This window comes from Phyllostomus discolor, chromosome 8 (assembly GCF_004126475.2).
Source record: "Phyllostomus discolor isolate MPI-MPIP mPhyDis1 chromosome 8, mPhyDis1.pri.v3, whole genome shotgun sequence".
NCBI lineage: Eukaryota > Metazoa > Chordata > Mammalia > Chiroptera > Phyllostomidae > Phyllostomus > Phyllostomus discolor.
The window spans coordinates 81,664,620-81,692,064 of NC_040910.2; the positions used below are offsets into that span (position 1 = coordinate 81,664,620).

At 51.9% G+C, this 27,445-nt stretch overlaps 3 protein-coding genes across 4 annotated transcripts in view; 2 read left to right on the forward strand and 1 right to left on the reverse strand.

Moving 5' to 3' along the window:
* Window positions 1-9,803, forward strand: part of PSMD11 (proteasome 26S subunit, non-ATPase 11) — a 33,773-nt gene extending 23,970 nt beyond the window's left edge. The window contains exons 7-14 of the mRNA XM_028519784.2: window positions 1,979-2,123; window positions 2,879-2,939; window positions 5,315-5,377; window positions 6,809-6,934; window positions 7,403-7,438; window positions 7,697-7,748; window positions 8,048-8,190; window positions 8,307-9,803. Of these exons, the coding sequence (XP_028375585.1) occupies window positions 1,979-2,123; window positions 2,879-2,939; window positions 5,315-5,377; window positions 6,809-6,934; window positions 7,403-7,438; window positions 7,697-7,748; window positions 8,048-8,190 (626 nt within the window). The 3' untranslated portion in view covers window positions 8,307-9,803. The remainder of the gene's footprint in view (window positions 1-1,978; window positions 2,124-2,878; window positions 2,940-5,314; window positions 5,378-6,808; window positions 6,935-7,402; window positions 7,439-7,696; window positions 7,749-8,047; window positions 8,191-8,306) is intronic.
* A 3,844-nt stretch (window positions 9,804-13,647) lies between these two features.
* CDK5R1 (cyclin dependent kinase 5 regulatory subunit 1) lies at window positions 13,648-18,016 on the forward strand. Its single transcript, XM_028521781.2, has 2 exons — window positions 13,648-13,969; window positions 14,257-18,016. The coding sequence occupies exon 2, from the start codon at window positions 14,399-14,401 to the stop codon at window positions 15,320-15,322; it is 924 nt and encodes a 307-aa protein (XP_028377582.1). The 5' UTR covers window positions 13,648-13,969; window positions 14,257-14,398; the 3' UTR covers window positions 15,323-18,016.
* A 1,672-nt stretch (window positions 18,017-19,688) lies between these two features.
* MYO1D (myosin ID) overlaps window positions 19,689-27,445 on the reverse strand; it is a 321,752-nt gene continuing 313,995 nt past the window's right edge. For both annotated transcript variants that reach the window (XM_028519915.2, XM_036033405.1), the window contains one exon: window positions 19,689-21,923. In XM_028519915.2, the coding sequence (XP_028375716.1) occupies window positions 21,767-21,923 (157 nt within the window). In that variant the 3' untranslated portion in view covers window positions 19,689-21,766. The remainder of the gene's footprint in view (window positions 21,924-27,445) is intronic.

Sequence of the window (27,445 nt, forward strand, 5' to 3'; positions counted from 1 at the left end):
TGATTTCATGTATTCTTGCTTCTGAGCCTTTATGTATTTTGTCATCTGTGCTTCAAAATTCCCCTGTTCATTTTGCCCCCTTGGCAAACTCTTATGCATCCTTCCAGACCTAGCTCAGATGTTTTTCTGTAAACCCTCTTCAGTGCCTTGCTCTCAGACTTTTCAAGGTGTATCTCTTTGGACATGTTTATGATACTGATCTCCTTGTTTCTGTTTTGGTGACCATCTTTCCCACTATGAGACTATGATTTCCTTCAGGGCCTCATTCATATTTATTTCCTCTATTGTAGCTATATCAGTGCTTGGCATGGTAGGCTCTTGTTAATATTTGTGTTGAATGAGTGACAGTCTTTTTTTAAACAATAAACCTCGTCAACCATGATGCTCATAGTCACAGTGTGGCCCTTATTTACTAGTGTGTTGGGGAAAACAATGTACCCATCTTGGGGCAGGGGGCTTATTTTACTTTTTTCCCCCCTAACTTTCTTAGTTTGGGTCTGGTCTATTCACCTCTAGCTCTGGACTGGGAAGTATGGGAAAGTGGAGATTCGTCTCATCTAGTATAGCAGGGTTGTTGGTTGGGTATTCTTAAGGAGCTCTCCTTTGCTGCAGAGAAGGGTGGGTTTTCTCCAGGCTCTGTATTTAAGAATGGTAGAAGGAGGATCTGATTCCTTCAGTGTCAGAGCGGGAGGCCTTTTGGCAGGATCGAAGCGCTGGGGTGTGTTACTTAACCACTCAGTAACTCACTAAGTTATGAGTTCCAACTTGGTGTGCGAGACACACGGGCTTGTGACAGGTAGGTTAGGAGTGTGAAGCATTGCTCTCTTGGAGTCACATGTAAGTGGTTATATCTTTTTACTTTAGTGTGCTGAATACTTTCTACATGTACCTTGATGTGAAAAATGTTGGGAAGCCCCATGGTAAATAAATATATGGGGCTGAGGAATATAATTTTTTAAGGGGCTGAGGAAGAGTTAAAACTGGTAAATAGATCTTAGGGCTTGCCTTAGATGTTCCCAAGCTAGAGAGAACTAATTTTCACATTATCTCAAGTCATAGCATAGGTTGGAAATAATAGCAGGTTCAATCAAAGTTAGGCTCATTGGAAGCATCCCAACTTCTAAAAAATTCAATGTGTAATTATTTACTTATTAAAAGATGTTATTTATTTACTTTTAGAGGGGAGGGAAAAAAGAAAGAGAGGGAGAGAAACATCGATGTGTGAGAGATACATCAACCCATCGCCTCTCCTACGCCCCAACTAGGTATCTGGCCTGCAGCCCAGGCATGTGCCCTGACTGGGAATTGAACCGGTAATGTTTTGGTTCACAGGCCAGTGCTTAATCCACTGAGCCACACCAGCCATTGCACTGTGTGCATTTAAGTTTATGGATTTGGCATTATGTGAAATCTATATTGATTGCATCTAGGCAGAAGCACACCTATAAATGGCAAATATCCGAAATGAGAATGTAAGAGGTTGGATTTTTTTCTCCCATGAAAGCTGCTTACACATAAAAATGTCAAGCTTAGAAAAGCTATCTTAATGAAATGGTTAATATTATTAAAACAGGTCATTCAGGTAGTGCAGGGATGTTGGGGTCAGCTTCCTGACCTGTGACAGTGATGTGATGAAGGGTTAACCTGTCCTTTTTTAGTGGCTCCACAAGATAGGACTGCAGTGAGGGTGAGAAGCATGGGGAAAGATGTTACAATATGCAGTTTTTAGGATCTTTGAGTCATAACTCCTTCAGAATTTATATTGGCAAGATGACATTGAACTGGGAGGCTAAACACCTGGGTTCTAATCCCAGCTTTGACACTAGCTGGCAGTGACTTGGGGCAGGTCCTTTATCCTTTTCTGATCCCATGAATAAGTAGATGGGGTTGGGATAGATTTCTGAGGCCCTTCCCAGCCATAATCTTGTATGGTTCTCTTGTTTCCTGTGGTTCTTACTCCTTATTTTTCAATACGCAGGCATTATCCATGCAGCAGAGGAGAAGGACTGGAAAACTGCATACTCATATTTCTATGAGGCATTTGAGGGTTATGACTCCATTGATAGCCCCAAGGCCATCACATCTCTGAAGTACATGTTGCTGTGCAAAATCATGCTCAACACGTAGGTGCATGTTACTTGGGGATATGAAAATTCAGATTCTTCAGCTAAGTTTTCTGCTCTGTCAGAGATGGTTTGGGCAGGGAGGTTGGCTAGTCACAGAAGCCACAGCAGCTGCCTCCTGGGCTGGTTGAAGAGTGGGAAGGTGGAGGGTGATCTGGATCATTTTTACTTGCTAGCCTTTCAGAATTAAGGAGACGGATTTTATAAGTATGCTTCCCAGCCCCTCGTGAAGGGTTCTCCTCATCCTGCAATTATCCTGTCCAGAGGGTTGCTGAGCTTAGGACCAAGGGCCAGAAAATAGCTTATAGACCAGTACCAGCTGACTGGGCCAATGCAGAGTGGGGGTGGGTTAAGGGAGAGGTTTTCAAAAGGGGGAAACAGCAAGTACGACAGATCCTTTTATAAAAACAAATACAGAATTTATCTGTATTTTCAAGGAATAAATGAGATATTCACTGGGATTCTTTTTGGATATTATATTGGGATTTGACTTAAACTTATCATTCTGCTTGTTGGTTCAACTGCTTTTGGTAGGGTTGGTGTGGCTTTCTTTTTATGTTGGGAGTTTTTCTACTCCTCAGTGCTGAGCTTTGTCCTAGAGTATAGAAATCCTGGTTTCTGCAGTGGGAGGGGTATATGGGTTTAGGAGTGGGGGCTGATTCTCATTGGACTTCTGAGAAAAAGAAATTCACCTAAACTTATAAGCATACTGTTCTGGAGCAATTGATCAAATTTTTTTGTTTTTTTTTTTCTAGCCCAGAAGATGTCCAGGCTCTGGTGAGCGGGAAGCTTGCACTTCGCTATGCAGGGCGGCAGGTAGGGAATGCCGGGACCACAGTTCCCATCTCTGCTCACTCTGAGGCCAGTGTGCAGTCAGACGTGATGCTTGCTGAAGCCAGTGCCCTTTAGGTCTCCATTCTGCATTTTTATTCCCCACCTTCTTTCTCTTAAGCCCATTCAGTGTGTTTACTATTAAATTCTTGTCCTAAAAGTGTTTGGTGCTCTTATGGACATCAGGTGGTTTTTGAGTGCCTTATAGAGCTGAATTTTAGCATTTGCATTGAGCTAGCTTGCATTTTGCTCTGACCAGGAAATTTATCTATCAGGATCCTTGTTTGCAAATTGGAAATACACAGAATATGAAATCTTGGTTTCTATGGGTTGAAGCCTGGTTAAGGTCTGGTGCAAATATGCTTTATGGAGATCAGATCTCTTGATGCAGAAACGTCGTTTCGATAACTCACTTGAGTGCTTCTTATGTCAGTACCCACCCTTCCACTCATGCCTTGAGTTTCAGATGTGGTGCAAGAAGAGGCTTTCTATGTTTGGGGGCCCTTTTGTGGTACCTTTTGTGGTACCTTTTGTACCTGAGTAGCTATGAGTGTGACCCATGTAAAGATGATGTCTCAGATGTTTACAGCATCCTTTCTTTGTACTTCGCTTAAATATCACTACAAAAGTAAAAGTAATCTTTGTAGATTCAAATGCCGTTGTCTCTAAACAGTGGACACATTGGCTGTCTTACTGTATTCTTTTTTAAGATTTTATTTATTTGTTTTTAGAGTGGGGGGAAGGGAGGGAGAAAGAAAGGGAGAGAAACAGCAATTAGTTGCCTCCTCACAGGCCCCCAGCTGGAACCTGGCCTGCAACCCAGGCATGTGCCTTGACTGGGAATTGAACCAGCAACCTTTCAGTGTTCAGGCCAGTGCTCAATTCACTGAACTGCACTAGCCAGGGCTGTCTTACTGTATTTTTAGAGGAATGGCCATAAAATGATTTCTTCCTTCTCCACAAGTGGTCCTGATAGGCATTATATCAGAAAAAGTTTCAGAGCAGCTTCTAGTTTTGACCAAAAGAACACTGGGTATTGCTAAAGTGGGAGACTCACTACCCTATCTAGATGGAGAGTTGAGGAGATGGGCTAAGAGAGGTCAAGTGTCCAGGATAAGGTCAGGTAACTGGTAGAGGTGGAGCCAGACTTTGAACTTGGATTATCTTGGTTCTAAGTTCATACTTTTCTCATAACATTTGTCCTGTCTATAGAACAAATGCTGGGGAGAAACTACACTTTGCATTCTTTTTAGAGTCTGCTGTATAAGACATACCATCTTTATTTAAGTGCTTAGGCTGGTGTAAGAGGAGCACCTTTTGGTCCTTTGTACCTTTAAAAAAATTCTATTTATTTATTTTTAGAGAGAGGGGATGGGAGGGAGAAGGAGAGAAGCATTAATGTGCAGGAGAAACATCAATTGTCTGCCTCTTGCCTGTCCTCCACTGGGGGACCTGGCCCACAACCCAGGCATGTGCTCTGACTGGGAATGGAACTGGTGACCTTTCAGCTTTGAGGAAGAGGCCTAACCCGCTGAGCCACACCAGTCAGGGCTGGTGCTGTGTACCTTGATGACACCTTTTAAGCAGGAGTCAGAGCTAAATGTGTAAATCGTCTAAAATGATTAGTGTTACAGGTTTCTTGTTGACTGGAGGAGACTTGATGGCTTGGTCAAATGCCTTTTATAACTAGGTTAGAAGGTGCCCTCAACCATTAATTGTACAATCATTCTGGGGTTTTAACATGCAGGGTTAATATGTAGGGTTTTGATGCCTCAACCCTAATGAAAGTAGACCTCAGTCTGTACTCTGTAACAGACCTGGCAGAACGGGTGCTGCTAAAGCACAGGTATGATCAGGTCTGGGGGATGGGAGGAAATCACAGTTCTCTGGTCATTCTTGTCATCTGTGGAGAATGCTCTTCTGGGGTCTATTTTTTGGGGAAACTTTTTAATTCCTAGTATTTTTAATTCATTTCAGATTTCACAGGGAAATTGGTTGTCACACAGTGGTATTCCTTAAAATTTTTTTTTTAATTTATTGATTTGAAAGAAAGAGAGAAACATTGATTTGTTGTTCCACTTACGCACTCAGTCCTTGATTCTTGTTATGTACCCTGACCGGAGCTCAATCCTGCCACCTTGGTGTGTTGAGACGAAGCTCTAGCCAACCACCTGAGCCACCTGGCCAGGGCCACTGTGGTATTCTTGTGGCTTTTCTTCCCACGCCTCTGAAGGACAGCTGTGGGGCAGACTCTTCTTGCAGCCAGTTGTTGGGACATAGTATCCTGCTTATGAGACCTGTTTGGGGGGGGGGTACGGGTGTGCAGAAGAGATCACTTTCACTGTTTTTCTCATTCATAGACAGAAGCATTAAAATGTGTGGCCCAGGCTAGCAAGAACAGATCACTGGCAGATTTTGAAAAGGTAAGTATGGTATTGAGTTCGTAGGGAATGGGTGGAGAGGGGCATTTAAATACTTTTTTAAAAGCCTGTTTTTAACTAATTATAGTTTTACAAGAAGTTGCAAACATAGTACAGAATTATCCCATATACCATTCACCAGTTTTCTTGACTGGTTATATCTTGATATTATGCAGTATCAGAACCAAGAGATAGTTAAACACAAATTCCATTGTACAAAAGTGCTTGGATACAGTGATCTTTTGGTCTCAAAAGTTCTGTTTGTCACCCTTTTTTCACTGTCATTCTTCACGACAAACCTATTATCTTCATTTAACGGTTTAGGGGTCTGGGATTTGAAGAGGATTCTTGAAATCACACTGCTCGTATGTGTCAGGGTTTAGTTCCAGGCCTGGTGCGTGTTCTGTATGGCGTGGTCCTGGCTATTCCTTCGGCTCCAGAAATGCCACGTCCACTTCTCCTCTGTGGACAAAAGAGGTCTTGGTGTGTACATTCCAAGTGCGGGCCAAAAGGCCCTTTCTCAGGATGACAGCCTAGGCTTGCTCTGCCTCCTGAGCCTTTTACTCAGTGTTTAGGAAGGCTTGAAAAGGGAGAAAAGCTTGTCTAAGCAGTAGGGTGAGGCTGACATACTCTTCTGAACCTCTGTCTTCTTGTCTGACTATAATGGTCAACTTAGTAAAAACAAGCTTAGATCCCGAAAGAAAATCTGACTGTGGATGGAGACTGTGCCTAAGATTCACCATCTTCCTGAAGGTTTCTTGCCAGTTTCACTTTATTTTGCAGGGTTTCTTTGCTTCCTTTAACACTTTAGAGCACAGCCAACATGAGCTGGGCTACTGAGACCATTACTAAAGGTAAATCAATCACATACATGAATAAACAGTCTAGATCATTCTATCCCAAAGTGTAGGGTGTTTGATGGAACACTTCTGTTAGGGGTTCCTTGGGAAAAGGTCTAGGGCTGAACTAGTGTTTTATTAGAAAGGTGCTAACTGCAGAGTTGCACTGTGCTGGCTGATGTTCCTTGTAAAACTCCAAGAGCTCTCTGTGGAATTCAGTGTTTCTTATTATTTAACCGGAGAATTTTCCCCCCATGGAGACTCTGTTTGTTCCATAGAATACATGAAGAGAACTGCGTGTGTAGTGAGTTTGGCTGACAGACTGAGCCTCTCTCAGGGCTTGCCTGGTTTGAGCTGTCAGCATGAAGCTTTTGGACAGAAAGATGGTGCCCTGGGTGGCTTCATCTTTTAGTTCTTGATGTTCCTTTTCTTCTGTCTTCCGTCATGGCTGTTCAGCAACACCTGCTCTCCCAGCTCCCTAGAACTGCTGTCGATCATGCAGTTAAAGGGGCCAGCGGACTACTTAGGGAACTAGGAGTAGCATGGCTCTCAAGTGCATTTCTGTGCCAATCTCTGCTGCCGGCTCTCTCTGCAGGCCCTGACAGATTACCGGGCCGAGCTCCGGGATGACCCAATCATCAGCACGCACTTGGCCAAGCTGTATGACAATTTACTGGAGCAGAACCTGATCCGAGTCATTGAGCCTTTTTCCCGGGTACAGGTAAGAACCCTCTTGGGGACTCCAGCTCTTCTCCGGAGGGGAGGGAGTTTCAGGCCAGGCACCCTCCCTGCAGCCCACACCCATCTACAGTAGGAGGTGCTGGTGGGCAAGGGGCTGCCAGGAGTTTGGGATTCTTGACAGGGAAACAAGGGTCAGGGAGAGGGATGCTAGGGGAGGGGCGGCTGAGATCGCCCCTGCTTGTATTCAGCGCAGCCTCTTCCTTGCTTTTGTGGTCACCACCCATGTGGTCAGTGTTTTTTTTTCTGGGTGTGTGGGACGTGAGTGTACTTACTGTCTGTAGTGATGAAGGCAGATGGGTAGAGCACCAGAGACCTAAGCATGGCCAGAGAGAATATGGCCCTGTGGAGACACTCAGCAGGGTTTTTAGATACAGCAGTCTCCACCCCCACCCCCATTAGAGGCGAAGATAAAACTTTCAGTGTTGGTGTCTCTTTACTTTCGTTTTAGATCGAACACATATCTAGCCTCATCAAACTCTCCAAGGTAAGGAGTCCCTGAGCTTGTCTTGGGGGTGGCGGGAGAAGGGGTGTGTGGAGGCACTGGCGTTTATACTCAGTGGGCTTTGGAGAGCTCCCAAGCTTCTCAGTGGGGAATGGGCACCGTGGGCGCGGAGCTGGAGTTGCATTGTTGCTGTTTTGTTGTAGTCCCTCTGCCCTAAGACCCTTTTATACAAGGCTCTCATGTCGGTGTGATGTCTGACTAGCGGGTACTGGTCCCTTTAATCAAGTCCTTTGATTTTAGGCCGATGTGGAAAGGAAATTATCACAGATGATTCTTGACAAGAAATTTCATGGTGAGTAACAGTCACACACGCAAGGGGGCTGGTGCTGCTGATAAAGTGGTTGAAGAGGCGTCATGTTCTTGTTTATCTCGGGAGATGTACCCTTCGTTTCACCTGGCAGTTTCCTGGGATCCTTGCCTCTCGTACCCTGGGATGAGAGTGCTGAATAAACTCGTACAAACGGAACAGCGAGATGCGTTCTGTTTCCCCTCCTTTCTGGAGAAATGAGGCAGCTAGGGAGTGGGTGATTCTCAAAATGCTCTTGTGTCTAATGCCTCCTTTTACATGGGTTGTTCTTGTGTTTCCTGCAGGGATCTTGGACCAGGGGGAGGGTGTCTTGATTATTTTCGATGAACCCCCAGTAGATAAGACTTATGAAGCTGCTCTGGAAACAATTCAGAACATGAGTAAAGTAGTGGATTCTCTCTACAACAAAGCCAAGAAACTGACATAGGTGAGTGCTGGCTCCTGGACCGGGCCGGGCGGCACCGGCTTCGGCCTGTCGGGACTGAAAGCCGCCTGGTGGCCGCTCAGCTTCCCCGATTGACGCTGCTCTGTCTTCTCTTACAGAGTTGGATCTGTAGCGGTCCTTTGGAGAGTGTGTGTGGCGGGAGAGTGAAACCTTTGGGGAAAATGCTAGGAGATTCGTTTTTCTTTTTGTTCTACTTTTCGCTCGGAAAGTTTTTAAATCCTCATTTGGTGCATCTGTATTCCAGCCAATAGGTGTGCCAGTGTTCATGTAATCTTTACTGGCCCAACTTGGGAGTGGGGACATTGCTTAAAAAAAAAGAAAAAGAAAAAAAAAGGTTATTCTAAATAAAAGGAAAAAGGCTTACACTACCTAAAGCTGTGCTCTCTGCCTCCTGGGAGAGGGCTGCCAGCCGGGCGCCCCACCAGCCGCTGGGGCTCCGGATCCACCTGCTGGGCGCCGCCTCTCCTCCTCTTCAGAATTGGGTGTTTGCCTAACCATCGAAGCAACGACTTTTTATTCTGTTTGTACTGAACCAAAACAACTGTGTATAGACTGCTAGTTTCTTTTTTTATTTGAAATGAGGCGTTTCGGTGTTCTTTCCCGTCATACGGCCTGTCCACCCAACTTTCCTCCAACAACGGCCCCAGCAGACTGACCGAAGTCCTGCTGCCGCCGCCCCAGCAGCCGCCACAGCAGCAGCGGTGCAGCCCCACGCCGACCCGTGGAGCGATGGGGACGAGGCCAGGAGCTGGTGTCCGCCACGGCCACACGGGGAGCGGCATGGGCCCTCCGGGGGCCTGCTGTGTATGTGGCTCTTTTTAACACAGTAAACTAGATTAGACGTCAGTGTTTTAATTGCCCCTCTCCTCTGCTCTTTCTCTCTTCCCCCTCTTTCTCCCAGGAGACCTTCACAGGTCTCTCTCCCTTCCTCCTCCCCCCTATGGGGAAGCCAGGCTGTCTGACATCCATTAGCTTCTCTCCCTGTCCCAGTCCTCCTCTCCCCTGCTGGCAGATGGGTTTGTTCCCTTTTTAAACAGTGAGTATTGGAAATGAGACTGTGGGGGGTGGGGTTTTTTTTTTTTTTTTTTTTTTTTTTTTTTAAGTTTTGTTGGGTTTTTAAGCAACCTCATGTCCCCTTCCCAGGAGCTTTATTTACCTCTTAGAACTCGAGGGATGGGAGGGGGAGCACTGGGTGGCAGCATGCTTTTCGTTTCGGAGAAATAGCAGGGCTTCATGCTCAGCTCCGTTGTCTCCTCCTCTCGTCACTCTGCCCTCTCGCCCTCCTCTCCCTTCCTGCTGGCCTCCTTTGTCTTTCCTTCCCTTCCTCAGATTATCCTTCCAGGTTTTCAGAATACATTTATATTTTGTAAAAGGATTTTGTTGTACTGGGTTTGGCATCCTCACTGAATCTGACTGCCTTTTATTTTCCTCTCCAAAATCAGGTTTTTGTTCTCAGCGTCTCTCCCCATCATGTCCAGTCACTGTTTTGGTTTTGGCACCATCAATATCAAATGTACAAACGGTTCTTGCTAACCAACACCAGGTATATCTGATGTTCAGATGAGTTCCAATAAAAACATTTTTTTTTTCAAAAAGTGTCCTTTCTTGAGTGCCGGAGGGCTTCCATCCATGCAGACAAGCCGTGTGTAGCCCTCTAGGCTGGCCGAAGCTGTACTGTCTCCTTCGCTTCACGGGAGACCTTCGGATGAGGGATAAAGTGGAGGTCTTGGGGATGAGTCCTGTGGTGGGAGATGGCGCTCAGGTGTCTATGTTTTTCCAGTGGGGGTTTGGGCATGTACACGTAGTATTCTCTGAGCCTGCTTCTCGATGAGGATGGCGCTTCCGAGGTAGGTGATTGTGGTTGTATGTGGTTGAGTTTCCATTTGGAACCTTCAGAAGCAGTGCTGCCACACTGGCCCTCAGACCCCGTGAGTGGTTCTTCTGCAGGGCTCCGGGGCCACTGGGAGGGAGGGCCGAGCTCCAGCAGCCACCAGCTCTACTTCAGTGTGAGCAGTGCTGCTGTTCTCTCTCTTCAGGATTGTATCTGGAGAGTTTTGCTTGCAGGAAAAGTTTTGCTTCAATAAAGGACTTTTAAAAGAGATTCCAAGGGTATCTGTAGAGCTGGAGCATAGGGAAGGGGTTTCCCATGCCGAGGGCAGCTCTGAAGAGCTCAGCCTGGCGGCGGCAGCAGCCCTGCCGTCCGCCCACTGCCACTGCAGGTCTGATGACGTCCTGTAGACCGCCTCTGTCCAATGGGTGGACCACGAGCCACACGCATTGCAGATGTAAACCCAGGCCTGACTTTGAAGACTTAGTATGAAAAAAAATGTAAAATAGCCCAACTTAATTTTTACAAGTTGAAATATTTTGAGCATTATTGGGTTAAATAAAATATATTATTAAAATTCACCTGTTTCTCTCTTTTTAATATGGCTACTAGAAAACATTCATGTGGCTTGCATTTGGCTCATCCTGCAGATGTTTGGACGGTGCCGCTCCAGACCTCTAGGGTGGCTTCCCGAACTGCAGACCTCAAATAGCTGGGTCTAGGCTCAGCTGAGAGGGTGGCCTGGGCCTGGCTCACTCACCTCGGGACCCTCTCTGGCACCAGCCTTCCTGGTGCCAGGGCTGGCTTCTGTGTCATTGAGATCCTGATGATGTTGGCACCAAAGGCTGAGGCCTTGACTCAAGCCCTGCTGCTGGTAGGGTTATGTAATCAGTGCTGCGCAGAAGGGCCACTAGGGGCTGCTCTGTGATCCCTGGAAGAACAAAGTGTGACTTGCTCAGGAGCTAGGGCTCAGCCTCACTTTATTTGGAACCCCTTCTGGAAGCCAGTTGGCTAGGTCCCTGGCCTCCCTCTCGGTGGTACGGGAAGGGGCTGTGGAGAGGGCAGGGACTCCTGTGATACAGGAGCAGCCCAGCTCAGCAGTGCGGATGACAAGCAGGCTGGCCTGGCCTGCAGCTCGAGATAGGCTATAGGGTAAATAGGCTGATTGATGGGGGTGGGATTTGGAGATCTTCCCAGCAGTTCTTTGGAAGAAAACAGCTCTGCATCATTCAGCTGGGCCTGCCTTCTGGGTCCCTGATCCGGCCATTTCTGGCATTATTGCCCTTCTTCACCTTGCAGTTGGAGCTGTGATAGAAGCTTGCGGGTGGCGGGTGGGAGGGTGGCAGGCTAAGTGAGCAGAGCTGTGTGGTGCCTTGAGACAGGCAGCGCAAGCACGGCTTGGGTGGATGGGTTCCAGACAGCCTCTCCCCTCACAACAGCCAGCGGGTTGGCGATGCTATCCCATTCATGCTCTGTTGCAAATATGACTTTGTCTTTGACAAGTGTGAGGAAGTTGGGGTAATTTTGCCAAGAGCTCTTGAAGGTGCTGGGGAAAAGCTGGCCAGACAAAGGCAAGAGAGGACACCAGAGTGTGGCCAGGCTGGAAGAGGTCCAGACAAATGCATGCTTCCTTGCTTTGGAAAAGGGAGTGGGGTGAAAGGGAGCTTGGCACTATCCACCATGGATTGGAATATCTAGAATTAAATTTGTAGGGACAGCTAACAGGGTGGGCCCCGATGGTTCTAAGGGACGGGCTACAGCCATAGTAATGTAGGCTTAATGCTCTGGCTGGGTAGCTTAGTTGGTTAGAGCATCATCATGAGACATGAAGGTTGTGGGTTTGGTCTCCAGTCAGGGCACATATAAGAATCAACCAAGGAATGCGTAAATAAGTGGAACAACAAATCTGTGTTTCTCTCAAATCAAACAATTTTTTTAAAAGAAAGAAATCTAAGCACATCTTGGGACACGAGAAGCACTTAACCTTTGCATAACACCAGAATATAGACAAGGCAATGTGGAAATGGCCAACTCAGGAGCTGGGCTTCTCCACTAGGGGCTGGAGATAAAAAGATTGGGATTCGGCTTTGACTAAGTCATTGGGCCAAAGGACCTGAAGGAAATTTCTTAGAGCTTGTGACTACAGAAAAGAAGGGTTGACTAGACCTCCATTTGATGGGGGTGGGGGTGCTTGTAGATTGAGGGACATTCAGGGGGAGAACATTGAGCTAAGGAGCCTCCCTTTATCTTCTAAATTAACAGGTGTTATGGATGTTTCTGAAGAGCTGTGGGCAGAAGTAGCCCCTTGGGTACGGAGCAATGCGTTTTCTACTATATAGACACCAAAGACCATAAAGCTTTCAATTGCCACTACTGATGGAGAGATCTCTGAGCAGTACATAAGCAAATTCTAGTGCTTTCTGATGTGGCATTGTTCTAAATGCTACCAGATTTCTGTTCTGCTTAGGGACGTCGTCAGAGCTGGCCCAGGTTGACAGGCTGGGGTGGGCCGGGAGTCGGGAAACTGGACGTTCTCCTGGTTTTCGCATTGCTACTTCCTTACCCCTTGGTCCATAGGTGATCATTTGAATTTAGATATATTTCCCAAGTTTGTGGTCAAATCTGAATCAACCTCCAGAACCGAACTAAAAGAATAACAAATGAAAGACTGGATTCTTGTCTGTGAGGGCAGCAGTTCCTAACTGAACCACAATTTTACTTGACACTTAAAAATTTTTACCTGCACCAAGTCTTCAAATTATACATTTTTGGCATGAAAAACATTTAAATCAGTGGATCAGAGCCTAGTTGGAGAAGCAGTTGCTTTCGTTTTACAAGAGATAAGAAGGCGAGTGGAAATTTCGAGGACACAAATGTGATGGGCTTAGTACTGGCTCACCTCTGGGGCGGGGACCCGGCAGGGGCCTCAGGTTGGTGTGCTGGGATAGCCAGTGGCTGTAGAAAAGCCCGGAACCGCCTACTCCTCTTTAGCCTGGATTTCTAAGACGCACCTGGCCGTGAGCCTGGGGTGGGGGAACGGAGGTCCGGGAAGGGAAGGAACTAAAACCGATGGGACAGTCCGCTCTGCTCGTGGTACTCAAAGCGGCCTCAGCCAAGGCTTCACCTCTCCGGGCCTTCCTCCCCGAGCTCCCAGCTTCTTTTTCGGGGGACGGGGATGTTAAATGGAAGGAGGGAGATCGAGGCTGCAGCCTCGATGCGTGGGTTCTCATAAGGCTCGGTAGCAGCTTCATCCCGGGTTGACCCCGCGACGCCGTGGCGGGGATTAGGCGGAGAGCGCCCCCGCGGCCCGCAGCTGCGGGTGCCGCGGCGGGAACAAAGGCAGCACGTGTCTGGGCGGAGCTGCGGGAGGGGTCGGTTCCGGGCCCCGCCCCGCCCTGGCGTTTCCCCACCGGCCCGAGCTCTCTTAGAGACCCGGGTTCTGCTGCTGCTGCTGCTGCTGGAGTGGCAGCGCTGAGCGGGCGGCGGGCTGTGCAGGAGGGGACCGCCCCAAGGGCGGGGCGGGGCTGGCGCCGCGAGTCCCCACCGCCTCTGGAGCCCCGGTCCTCGCTCGGGCGCGGCGAGTACAGGCGCCTCGGGCTCGCGGCCGCATCCCTGCAGGCGCCGCGCGCGGCTCGTGTTGAGCACGGCTGCAGCCCCGGCTCCCGGGCAACACCAGGCCCGTCCGCGCCGGCGCGTGGGCCGCGCGCGCTCCCGAGAGGGAGATCGCTGAGGTGCGCACCCGAGCGGGAGCGCGGCGGCGGCGAGGGCGGCCGAGCGGGGGGCGGGGCCGCGGCGCCTGCAGAACCTTGGACAGTAGCTCCGGAGCCGCCGCCGCCGCCGCCGCCGAGCGCGAGCCCCGCGGAGCCCCGCCGAGCGCCGGGACCGAGGCGCGCATTGCGGAGGGCGCGGAGCGCAGGAGCCGCCGCCTTCTGGGTAAGCCTGCTGCCTCGGGGAACCAAGGCCAGGGTCGGGGCCGCGCGCGGGGTCGAGGCTGGGGTTTTCTCCGGGGGAGTCCGGAGCTCAGCGGTAGGGGCGGGCGGGGGTGCTGCATTGGAGGCGACCGGCTGCAGCGTGGGGGCGCGGGCGGGGCCCAGGAGCCCGGGGAAGGCTCGGGTAAGGGACCGGGGGTCAGGTCCACGGGGTCCACGAGGCCGGGGTGGGGGGGAGTAGAGCGGCGCGAGCCCCGCCTGGTGCTGAGAACCATCTTGTTTTCCACGCAGATCCGAAGGGGCAGCACGCGTCCCCGGGAGCGCCCTCGCATCCTCCCCGAAGCCGCCGCGGGCTGGGTGAGCTGTTTTTTCCCTCGGGCCGGCAGGCTGGGCGCGCAGGGGCGCGGGCCCCCGCCCGGCGCTCAGCGGCACCATGGGCACGGTGCTGTCCCTGTCCCCCAGCTACCGCAAGGCCACGCTGTTTGAGGATGGCGCCGCCACGGTGGGCCACTACACGGCCGTGCAGAATAGCAAGAATGCCAAGGACAAGAACCTGAAGCGGCACTCCATCATTTCCGTGCTGCCTTGGAAGAGGATCGTGGCTGTGTCGGCCAAAAAGAAAAACTCCAAGAAGGTGCAGCCCAACGGCAGCTACCAGAACAACATCACGCACCTCAACAATGAGAACCTGAAGAAGTCGCTGTCGTGCGCCAACCTGTCCACCTTCGCCCAGCCCCCACCGGCCCAGCCGCCTGCCCCTCCTGCCAGCCAGCTGTCGGGCTCCCAGACCGGGGTCTCCTCCTCCGTCAAGAAGGCCCCGCACCCCGCTGTCACCTCCGCGGGGACGCCCAAACGTGTCATCGTCCAGGCCTCCACCAGCGAGCTGCTGCGCTGCCTGGGCGAGTTTCTTTGCCGCCGGTGCTACCGCTTGAAGCACCTGTCCCCCACGGACCCTGTGCTCTGGCTGCGCAGCGTGGACCGCTCGCTGCTTCTGCAGGGCTGGCAGGACCAGGGTTTCATCACGCCGGCCAATGTGGTCTTCCTCTACATGCTCTGCAGGGACGTGATCTCCTCCGAGGTGGGCTCCGACCATGAGCTCCAGGCCGTGCTGCTGACCTGCCTGTACCTCTCCTACTCCTACATGGGCAACGAGATCTCTTACCCACTCAAGCCCTTCCTGGTGGAGAGCTGCAAGGAGGCCTTTTGGGACCGATGCCTGTCTGTCATCAACCTCATGAGCTCCAAGATGCTGCAGATCAACGCCGACCCACACTACTTCACACAGGTGTTCTCCGACCTGAAGAACGAGAGCGGTCAGGAAGACAAGAAGCGGCTCCTCCTGGGGTTGGATCGGTGAGCCCTGTGGCCCGCATCATGGCTCAAGGATTCAGTTCGCTTACACTTAGTATTCAACAAACCAGACTGTATGTACCGTATGTGTCCAGCAAAGCCACCGAGGGCCTCTCCCGGCCCCCCTTCTCTCCTTGGGGTTTTCTCCAGCCCTGCCAAGAACTCGGGGCACTTTTGACCTCCTGAACCTTGTGGGAACCCAGGAGAGGTATTCAGAGCCACCCAGGTCCCCGACCTTCTACTTTGGGGGATTCAAAGGACTGATTTGCATTTGCCACCTGCTCCCTTGCTGGACCAGGGCAGGTGAGGCTGTCTGTTGCTCCCTGTACTGGAGCTGGGGAGGTGCCTCTGGCGTGTTGGCCCAGGGAGGAATTGGCGCTCCTGGTTGGGGGCCCTTTTCTGGCTCCTGCTTTGGGTTGTCCATTCCCCCAGAGGCCCCTGGCACAGCCACCCTGACTAAGCCGCATGTGGGGTTGTGAGGCAAGATGCTTCCTTAATCCAGGAGCTGCCGGCCTGGTGCAAAGATCCTGTCCTGTTGTTTGGCTGCCTACAGCCCTGGTTTGCTCTTTTTTCTTTTTTAGGGAGAAGGGCTTTTCTTTAGTGGAGACACAGAGCTTGCCTCTCAGTCCCCTGTCCCCACTCCCAACCCTGTTGGCAATGAGCTGGTTTGACTCATTAAGTCCTTTTCTTTTGGGTCCCAGCTAAAGAGGTGGGGTGAGGCTGGGGGCCACTCCTTTCCTGGTGAGTGTTTCTTTTTGGATAATGCAGCTTAGTCACCCGGTGGTGAAGGCCAGGGCCGCTGCAGGTGCCTGTCATCAGCAGCTTGCCTTGTGGGGGTGCCGTGCCCGAGACCGTGCCAAGGCCCACACAGCACCTAAGGCCTCTTCTTGTGGGTGCACATAATTGTTCTGCAGAGCTCGGGGGTGGGGTGTGGTAATGATATACCCCTGCCCCCACCCATAGCCCTTTTAATTCAAAGCTGTTTCCAGGCAGTTCTGAAGACGAAGCCTTGCCCCGCAAGGCCGAGTGAGACAGCTGGATCTCGGAGACAATTACAAGACAGGAGTGGGACTCCTTGTTGCTTTGGAAGCCTGCTGACTCCACAGCTGAGCGTTTGCAGCTGCTGGTTTTGGTTTCCACTGTAGTCGCTGTGAAAACACATGATGGTACTTAATCAATTTTCTTTCTAATTTCCCCCAGATTGGTGGCTTGGGACTTGGGAGAGGACCAAGAGAAGGGAGGGAGTCTTCTTCCAGGGCCCATCACTCTGGCTTCCGGGAACAAAGACCAGTGTGAAGGCTACAGAGAATGCTCTCTTCCCAGGCCCCCAGGGAGCGCGGGAATGGGGGCTTAGGGGGAGGCTGAGGGTCGTTCTACACAGGATTAGGTCCCAGGTGGCTGTCGATTTTCAGCACAAGCACTACTGAAATTCACATAAAAAAGAACAAGCTGTGAAATTGAGGACCGGATTCAAGCGGCCTGGAGCGGACCCGCCGCGGGTGGTGTGCCCCGCGGAAGGAAGAGGGCCTGCTCCTGCGAGCCGGAGAGCGCCGGCCCCAGCTGCGCCGCGAGGCCCACGCCGGCCCTTCCGGGCCGCCGACTAATCCGATGCAGCGCTGGAGGGACCCGCAGCTGCTGGCACGGACTTCACTGCGGCGCCTCTTCAACGCTGGGTTGTCACACGTCCTGTCTGTTCAGGTCCTGTCACCACGTGTGACCTGAGTGAGGTAGGAAGCCCAGCGGGAAGAGGGTGGTTCGGTGCCGAGTCTCCAGAGGAGGGGCACGTGTTTGCAGTCACTTGTTCGGCCGGCTGAACGCGGCCTGAAACTGTGCGGTTCGGTTGCATCCACAGGATTGCAGTTTCGTGTGTTTCCTTCTCTTTCTCCGTATTTATTTTTTAATTATTTTTGGAGGCGGTGCAAATTTCAGGAGTGGTTGGGGACTAAGGAAATGACTCTAGTTCCACCAATGTGAGTGGAGCCTGTCGCGTTCTCCTCCCTCCCCTTGCACTGGTCATCAGTATTGTGTAAAGGAACTGATTCACTGGAGTGTGCAAGCAATGAACCCATTTGACATGCTGCTATGAAGACTACTTTTAGAACAACAACAAAAAAGAAAAAACTAACCGACAAAAAAAAAACCCCTTTATTCTTTAACTGTTGCTTTTACAGTGATATTGTGCATGCAGACCAGGAGCATTTTGTGTCTTAAGAAAAATAATCTTAGAACAGATGGCTGTGAAAACTACACCCGTGCACAGAACGAGCCGCAGGACTAACAGTTCAGGATTTGGTTTTTCTCTTTCTTGTAAAGCTGAAGGGTTGGTATATTCTTTCCATGCAGTTATTAGAATTTAGTTTCGTTCCAACAGTTGTTAAACTTGCAATGAGAAGAAAATGTGCCATTTTTTCACTCGGAAATTTTCATAGCTGTATATTTGAAACTGCTAATTACGCAACGTGCGATGTATGTCGTTTTTTAGTGCAATTTCTTCTGTAGCTATTCTTTGACCAAACTGTGGGTATTGTTGATATTAATTTATATTTGTCTCATTTTGTATGTATGTGTAGTGTGTTTGTAAGTGTGTGTGGTTTATAATCTGACAAGGTCATGGAGCTCAGTTTGGCTGTAATTTAATTCCCCTTCCCTTATTTTTATTTATTTTTGTACTGTGCTGATTAAATAAAATGCACTGACCATCCATTACATAGACCTCTTTGTGGGCACATCATTCATGAGCAGGCTGGGGGCCCCTTTCATAAATGACGCCTGCACTCCAAACATAATTGGATTTGCGTTATGGGGGAGGGCCAAGGGCTTAACGAGCAGAGTGCCCTGATGTCGAGGTGATTAAGAAAGAAGCTCAGGTGGAGCCCACTCGGGTTTAGCTGCCCTGGCTGGGGCGGGAGCGGGAGCGGGAGCGGCTCCGCGGCCTGGGGAAGGCGAGGCTGGCCGAGCGGTGTTGCTGGGGCCCCGGGTCGTGACGCCATTTGTGGAGTTCGGTGCCCAGGCTGCTGCCCCTGTGTGTCCTGGGCTGGGCTCTGCTCAGTGCCCACTGCCCAGAGGTGCCCAGACCAGCAGGAATGGCGTCCTTGAGGCCCAGCCTAGAGCTTCCAGATAAGCCCATGACTCTGCAGGGATGGGCCCCCACTCTGGCTGGACAGACATTCCTCAGGGACACTGGGTTCTGTCCCAGACCAGCATAATCAAGGGGGTGTTGCAATAAACGAGTCATCTCTGCTGGTGGAAGGCCACACCTTTAGTTTGTTAAAAATGCTACACTTGAGAGAAAAACAGAACAAAAAATGGTGCACTTGTGAGCGCAATGAAGCGAGCCAGTGAAGTGAGGCAGGCCTGTGGTGGTCCCTCTCTGCTCACGACAGCCCCAGCGTCGGGCTGGTGGGCGGTGTGGGCTCGGTCCCTTCTGGGGCCGGCACCTATGGACTGGAGCTGCCCTGGGCACCAGGAAGGCGGTTCTGCTCAGGTGGCAACCTGGGAGCTGTCAGCCTTGCGGTCAGGACCCCTCGCTTTCCTGAGGGCATCTCCTGAGGTCCGAGTCACAGAGCGCACCTCATGCTCTCCTGCCACTGAGGCCAAGTGGCCTCCTGTGGCTGCAGGGCCCTTGGGTGCTGGGGCCCAGCCTTGCTTGCCTGCAGCTCCCCTGCTCCGGGAAGTCCTGATTTCTCTGTCACTTGCTCATCCTCCTGCCACCCCCAACCAGCTGCCCATCACTCAGACCTCTTCCCCAGCTGCAGCTGTAGGAACCCGAGCCTTTCCTTCATGAATGTGTGTGGGAGTGTTGGTAAACACCACAGCGCTGAACTCGGAGTCCGGCACACAGGCCTCACGACGACTGGACTGCAGGTCTGGACTGCACTCCACTGCCTCCCCCACCCGCCCGCACCCCTTTCCACGGCTTCCCTCTCGCTTGCCGGCAACGCTGTTATTCCGAAGGCTCAGGTAAGGCATCTCCCACGTTACCTCAGCACACACGTTCGCCAGCCCTAGGGGGCGGGGGCGGGGGGTGCAGACGAGACCCCTACCGCTGGGCCCACCTGGGGTCAGCCAGGGGGCCACGCCAGGCAGTGGGCGAGGCACAGGAGGCTGCACTCAGGCGCGCGGCGTGTTCTGTGGGGTCAGCGTGACAGGACGAACGTGTGCAGAGAGGGGAGAGGGACCCGGGGGCAGCCCGTGAAGAAATCGTTGGCACGTCCCTTTTACACCCTGCTGGGCTCCCCCTCAGCCCCTCCGCCACACCGTATTTGTGCTCAGTGCTCCCTTCCATCCTCCGGGTGACAGCTGACTTTGTACGAGCTGGTGTTACAATTATAGGTAGAGTTTTCAATTACAGAAAAGCAGAACACCTTTAAAAATAAGATTTAATGCTTTATTGCTCTTGATGGTAAATCAAAATATGCTTTAGAAATAGTTAATTTAATGGAAAATAGGAATCTATGCACCAAACCATAAACTGCATTTAATTAAATCAAGAGAAACACTTCATTGCGCACAGGCTGTGTCCTGCTTTCCCCTCGGCACCCTGGCAGCGTCGTCCTGGCCCCGCCCCAGGTCCCTGACCCTCCTTCAGTTGCCACCCTGACTTCCCTTAGGACGTCATGAAGACGTGCTTGTGACAGCTGGTGGCCCTACCGCCCTCAGCCGGGGACCACAGGCAATGTTGAACGCGGGAGGAAGGACCCCCAAACCCTCCTCCTCCTCTTCTTCCCTAGCCCCTGGAAGGCAGTCATTTGGCATGTTCTATTTTGGGGTGTCTAAAACATACATGTGCGTGTGTCTAGTATGAAGCAACAAGTTTTGGGGAAATGTAGAGTGGAGAGGCAAGGTTCCAGTTACGAAGGTTTACCTAGTATCAAGGTGCTTGGCAAAACTATGAGCGTCACTGACCCGGGCTGGTGGCGCCGCTGTGCTGTGCGGGCAGCGGACCCGGCACTGAGCGCGAGCGGGTTTCCCGGGACGGGGTGCCAGCAGGGCTCCTCACTGCCAATGGCATGCAGCACGCACGTTCGCCAGCCCTAGGGGGCGGGGGGTGCAGACGAGACCCCTACCGCTGGGCCCACCTGGGGTCAGCCAGGGGGCCACGCCAGGCAGTGGGCGAGGCACAGGAGGCTGCACTCAGGCGCGCGGCGTGTTTTGTGGGGTCAGCGTGACAGGACGAGTGTGTGCAGAGAGGGGAGAGGGACCCGGGGGCAGCCCGTGTGGCAGGACGTGAAGAAATTGTCGGCACGTCCCTTTTACACCCTGCTGGGCTCCCCCTCAGCCCCTCCGCCACACAAGGGGCCCCGAATCACTTCTTTCCCGGCTCCTGGTGGGGAGGCTGGGGCAGCCCCGAGGTTCACGTGTCCCCTTCAGCTGAGACACGCGGGGGAGGGTGGTCACAGGGAGGCATCTGAAGGCGTGTGCTGAGCAGAGACTGGCCAGACGGCGCTGCTCTGCTGGCGTGAAGTCTGCGTGCCCGGCTGCGGGGGTTGGGGGGGGGCACCCTGGCCTGGCCTGCAGTGCCAGGACCCCATATGCTGTTGGCCGCTCTCCACTTCCCAAGGTTCCTGTGTGCTCCTGACCCGGTTGTAGCTCTCCACGCGAGTGCGGAGCGTGTCAGGAGGGGAGACTTCCAAACGCACGTCCCCCGCAACTCCATATTCTCATCAGTGTTCCCGACACGAATGTGGGCGGGCACGGAGGACACTGTATCTGATCAGCAACCTTGCAAACTGCAACAGGGAGACGCCCGTGGGAGCAGCCCCGCTGCCCCCTCCCAGAGAGGCAGCCCGGGGGCCGTGGTTCTGCCAGCAGCTGGTCCTGGGCTGAGGGGCTGGTCCTGCAGGTGAACCTGCTCACCTGGCGACTTTGGCTGGCTGCTGGGGACACGAGGTCCACTGAGGGGCTGAGAAGCCCCCTGGGCCAGGTCACGGGGGCTGTGGTCACCGTGGGGATGAGGAGTGGCAGGATGGGCTCCTGGAGAGAGTGGGGCGACCTTCCCAGCTCATCTCCACCCACTTCCCTGGAGGGGCGTGTCTTTGGTTGGGAAGACTGTGCCCTGGGCACCCTCCTCCCGCCCCCACAGGGTCAGCAGCTGGTCACTGGGTCAAGGCACACGGACGTGACCCGGCCAATCCGGGGAGGCCTTCACCCACGGAAGGCTCCAGCAAGTTGCCTCTGAGGTGCGATGTGGTCTGGACGTCAGCCCAGGGCTCTGGGACAGGTCGTTGGGGTCTTTGGTTTGTTGACTGGGGACCGTGGGTGGTTGGGACAGGGGAAGATGGAGACTGGGGACAGAAAGCCAGGAAGAAGACCTCGGGGGAGGGGCCTGAGAGAAGGCTGCGAGGGCCCCTCCCCGGGCAGGAGCCTTGCGAGCTGATTTCTAGCGGGCAGTAGCAGGGGTCAGCAATTAGACCAGGACCCGTGAGGCTAAGTGGTGGGCCCCGGGTGAGGGTCAGTTCCCGGGCACGCTGAGGATGAAGCCGGAGCTGTTCTTGGTGAAGTCGGGCTGTGGCTGGTTGAGCCGCGTCTCCACGGAAACGGTGCACTTCTTCCCGTGGAGGCTGCACTGCACGGGGTTGGTGACGTTGACTTGCAGGTGGCGCTTCTCACTAGAAGGATCGGAAAGAAAAAAGCCAGGCGGGCAGTCAGTAGGCAGGCAGAGTGGGGGGAAGTTCCTGGGGCCTGCCATTGGCCAAGCTCCTGTGGGCCCCATGGGAGGCCCAGGGGACACGGGTGCCCCGGGGCATGTGGGCCCTGGTGGTCTTGGCAGAGGGCCTGAGAAGCCCCAGGAGGGGCGAGGACAGGGAAGGTGGTGCCGGGCGGCAGCCTCCTCCCACCCGAGCCTCAGAGAGCAGGGGCTGCAGTGCTGGCCTTGGGTTGTGGCGGGGCTCCAGGGAACCCTGCCTGCGGAGCTGGGCCAGTGCGGGGAGATGCCGTGGAACCACAGACACCAAGTTCCGGCCTGAGACCCGAGTGCCCTGGGCTTCTGAGGCTCCATTATTTTTTGGTTGTCTTTGGTGCAACACGGAGCCCTGTGGGGGGGGCTCTGTGACCCGGGTGAACGGAGCCTCCCCTGCACTCCCCCTGACGAGAGAAACGTCCTGTGGGAGTCCTGCCTCGCCCCGGCCTGTCACAGGGACCAGCGGTTCCAGCTGCACGGGACTCATTTCCCCAGGCGCCTCTCAGACTGACTCCGCCCCCAGCTCCAGTCCACTCTGCTGGACTCCACGGCCGGATGCGAGGTCGGCCCCACGGAAGCCCTGGGGCCTGTGCCCGCTGCAGCCTGAGGGGCTCAGCCGGGGCTCCGAGAGGGGTCTGCGCCCGGGAGGCTTCGGCGGGCGTTGGTGAGGCTTCGTGCACCTGCTGAGTGGAAGCAGCCTCCTGTTCTCCAGCTCCTCACACCGCCTGAATACACTGCAGAAGCGGCTTATTTTAAGACCCGAGAAAATTGACGCAATAGGCTGGCACCTCTGCTGCTCACAGGCGCCGGCAGAGCCCCACACCCCACCCGCACCGGCAGCGTCCCCAGCGCTGGGGGGTGGAGGTGGGGGGCTCGGGATGGGGCGTGCCTGCTCTGCTGTGTGTGCACGGACGCCTTCATGTCTCTGGGGGTGCGACTGGGGCGTGGACAGGCTGGCCAGCCAACGCCTGTGGGGCTCCCCGGACCATTGTTGCTCGTGAGGAACACCGAGTGCTAAGTGTCCGCACCACAGGGGATAGGAGGGCTGAGGCCGGTGGGCGCTGCTGGCTCCTGCCCAGCCTGGCCTTGCTTCCCTGGGCCCCGGTGAGCAGGAGGCGCCGGCGAGGCCCCAGGGGCCTGGGAGGCACAGTCCTGATACCTTCTCCTCCTGCCCTGACTCAGAGGCAACCTTCCTGGCCGCCGGACAGCGCTCAGGTGGCGGCGCTGCAGGCTGCGAGCATCTGCTGGAGGGGGCCCCCCGGCGCGCAGGCCCACGGCGGCCCTACGGGGCTCTCACGCCGGTCTCCCACCTGCTTTCTCATTCAACCTGTTCAGAGGGAGAAATGGGGCACAGGCAGAGGCCCCCGGTTATCAGGCGTGGGCACTAGGTATCTAGCACTAATGTCTAGTCAGCTGGGGCTAAAACCTTGGCTGAGACAGCTATTTTTAACCAGACTTAGACGTAAAAATAGCAGAGCCCATCGGAGGCAGGGGCTGAGGCGCTCCTCTGTTCCCGCGGGAGCTCGGCCGCCTTGCGTGTGGGGGTAGCTGCACAGCCAGGGTGTGGGCCCGAGATCCTCGGGCCAGGTGCACACAAGCACTCCTGCCGGGCCTGTGGCCGGACGTGCCTCCAGGCCTATGCTGCCGCCCACCGGCCCTGTACTTGCCTTGCTGGGTCCCAAGGTCAGGCAGCCTCCCTGCCTCCTCGGTCAGCCCAGCACGGCCTCTGGCTGGCTCACGCTGGACTCACACCCTGTGGAAGCCTTCTGACCCTGGCAGAGGCCTTTCCTGGTCGTCACCTCCCAGTGGCCGTGCGTGTGCGTCCCTTTTGGGCGCTGCGGAGAACAGGCTCTGCCTCCCATGCCCCGCCTCCCCTCCCCTGTCTGCCGAGCCTGGTACACGGTGCCCACACGGCGGGTTCCAGAACCACCTGCGGGCTCAAAGTCTCAGGGAAGGGGTTCAAAAAGGGCCGTGTCCCAAGTCAGCTCGACAAATCCAAGAGAGAAAACACAAATCACTGTCCTGGCCCCATGGTCACACAATCAGAACATGCTCCTTTCAATCCAGTCCTTCTGACTGCAGACCCCTCACAGCCACGAGTTCAGGGTTGGCCGAGTGTGGCCCCTGACACTCCCCTAGCTCCTGCTTTTGGCTCTATGCGTCTCTAAAACCTGTGCTCCGGCCTTGGTGCAAGGTGTGGGCTGGAGGGAAAATGAGGAGCAGCAAGTGGCTGTTATAGAATGGCACCCCAGGTCGCAATGGCACAGCTTCACCTCAAAAAGGAGTCAGCGGGTGGGGTCTGCAGGGTTACAAAAGCACCGAGGGACGCCTGCCCCAGACTGCTCTCCCCACCCTAGCCTGGGCCGGGCGAAGGCCTCTCTGCTGGTCAGTGAGCGCGGTGGAGCGAGCACTGCCTGGGGGGAGGGGAGGTGGGAGGGGAAGGCAGAGCGGTCCTCTGGACACCCAACCCCACAGACACAAGTAACTACCATTGATTTGTTAAAAATATTTTTAAAATTCAGTATTATATTAGTTTTTAAGTGTACAACACAGTGACTAGACATTTATATGACGTACGAGGTGAGCCCTCAGTGAGCCTCGTGCCCACCCGACACAACACACATCGCTAACTGTCACTGACTCCGCGGGCTCCCACGGCTGTGCCTCCATCCCCACGACCAACTGTCCGTCTGTCGCTGGCAATGTGCTTCTCAGTCCCTTCGCCTTCTCACCCGGCCCCCAGCCCCCTCCCATCTGGCAACCGTCAGTTTTTTCTCTGTATCTGTGAGTTTGTTTCTGTTTTGCTAATTTTCCTTTTTAGATTCCACAGGAGTGAAATCGTACAGTATTCGTCTTTCTCTGACGCATTTCATTCAGCAGAGCACCCTCCAGGTCCACGCGTGCTGTTGCGACGGCAAGGTCTCACTCTTTTTCTGTGGCTGAGCGATACCCCGTTGCAGCAATGCACCATGCCCTCTTCGCCCCCTCGTCCATCGGTGGACACTGAGGCTGTTCCCGTGTCTTGGCTATTGTGAATAATGCTGCAGTGAACATACATCTTTCTGAATTAGTGTTTTGGATTTCTTCAGATAAATATCCTGAAGTAGAACTGCTGAGTCATGTGGTAGCTCCGTTTTTAATTTCCTCAGGAACCGCCACTGTGTTTTCTGTGGCTGCTCCGGTTCACGATCCCTGAAGACAGCCACTCAGACAGGTGCGAGGTGCTGTCTCCTGTGGCTTTGATCTGCATCCCTGATGACCGGGGATGCTGAACACCTTTCCAGACGTCTCTCGGCCACCTGTGTGTCTTCTTGGGAGCAATGTCTATTCAGGTTCTTTGACTATTTTTAATAAGGTTGTTTTTTTGGATGGTCAGTTGTATGATTTTATATATTTTTGGATATGAATCCCTTATTGAACATATCATTGATGAATATCGTCTTCCATTGAGTAGACTGTCTTTTTGTTTTGTTCATGGTTTCCTTTGCTGTGCAGAAACTTTTTGGTTTGATGTAGTCCTATTTATTTTTTTCTTTTTTACTCCTTGCCTGAGGAGATAGAGCCAGAAAAAATATTACTAAGAGCGATGTCACAGACTTCACTGCCTGTGTTTTCTTCTAGGAGTTTTATGTTTTCGGGCCTTACACTGAAGTCTTTAATCCACTTTCAGTTTATTCCTCTGCGTGATGTAAGACAGTGATACCCGCAAAAGAATGAAACTGGATTTGTCTAGTTTTCCCAACACCATTTAATGAATAGACTGTCTTTTCCCCATTTTATATTCTTGCCTTCTTTGTTATAGAATAATTGACAATATAGCCATGGGTTTATTTCTGGGCTCCATTCTGTTCCACTGGTCTTTGTGTGTTTTTATGCTGGTACTGTGCTGTTTTGATTACTATAGTCTTGTAGTATAGTTTGATTTCGGGTAGTATGATACCTCCAACTTTGTTCTTCTTTCTCAAGATGGCTTTGGTTATCTGAAGTCCTTTGTGAAAAGTGCTATTGGTATTTTGATGTGGAGTGCATCGAATCTGTACATTGCTTTGGGTAGTAGGGACATTTTAATGATGTTAGTTCTTTCCATCCATGAGCACAGTGTATTGCTTCCATTTATTTGTACCTTCTTCAGTTTATTTCTTTAGTGTCTTACAGTTTTCTGAGTATAGGTCTTTTACCTCCTTGGTTAAATTTATTTCTAGGTATTTTATTCTTTTTCATGCAATTGGAATTGGAATTATTTTTTAAATTTCTCTTTGTGGTAGTTTGTTATTGGTATATAAAAGTGCAACCAGCTTCTGAATATAAATTTTGTATCCTGTTAGTTTATTGAACTCTTTTATTAGTTCTAACAGTTGTTTCTTTTTTGTTGGTGGATTCTTTAGGGTTCTCTGTATGTAGTATGTCATCTGCAAATAACAGTTTTACCTCTTCCTTTCCAATATGAATGCCTTTTATTTCTTTTGCTTGTCTGATATCTGTGGCTAGGACTTCCAACAGTATGTTAAATAAAAGGGGTGAAAGTGGACATCCTTGTCTTCTTCCTGATCTTAAAGGGGAAACTTACAGCCTTTCACCATTGAGTATGATGTTGCCTGTGGGTTTGTCACATAATGGCCTTTATTATATTGAAGTATTGTATGTTTCCTCTATCCCCAATTTGCTGAAAACACCATATTTTCAGACCATAAGATGCATCTAGGTTTTAGGGGAGGAAAATAGGAAAAAAATTTTGAAGCAAAAAATGTGGTAAAATGTTTAATAACACAATATTTCACCAATGTAAATGTAAACCTACATTCAGACTATAAGACACCCCCCCCCTTCCTCCCAAATTTGGGGGAGGGGGAATGCATCTTATAGTCTGAAAAATACGGTAATTCTCATAACCAGATGTTGGATTTTGTCAAATCTTTTTCTGCAGCTACTATGATTATAGGATTTTTAGCCTTCATTTTGTTTATGTGATATATTACGTTAATTAATTTGTAAATATTGAACCAGACTTGCATCCTGGGAATAATCCCACTTGATCATTGTGTATGATCTCTTCGATGTACTGCTGAATTCAGCTTGCTGATATTTTTGAGGATTTTTACCTCTATGTTCATCAGGGATATTGCCTATAATTTTCTTTCTTTGTTATGTCTTTGCCTGGTTTTGGTATCAGGTTAATGCTGGGCTCATAAAATGAGCTTGGGAGCCTTTCCTTCTCTTGAATGTTTTGAAAACAGTTTGAGGATAGGTGTTAGTTCTTTAAGTGTTTGGTAAAATTCACCTGTGAAACCATCCGGTCCAAGACTTGTTTGTTGGGGAATTTTGATTACTGATTCAACTTCATCGGAAGAAATTGGTTGGTTTAGATTTTCTGTTTCTTCTTTATTAAGTCTTGGAAGATTGTATATTTCTAGGAATTTATCCATTTCTTTCAGGTTGTCCAATTTGTTGGCA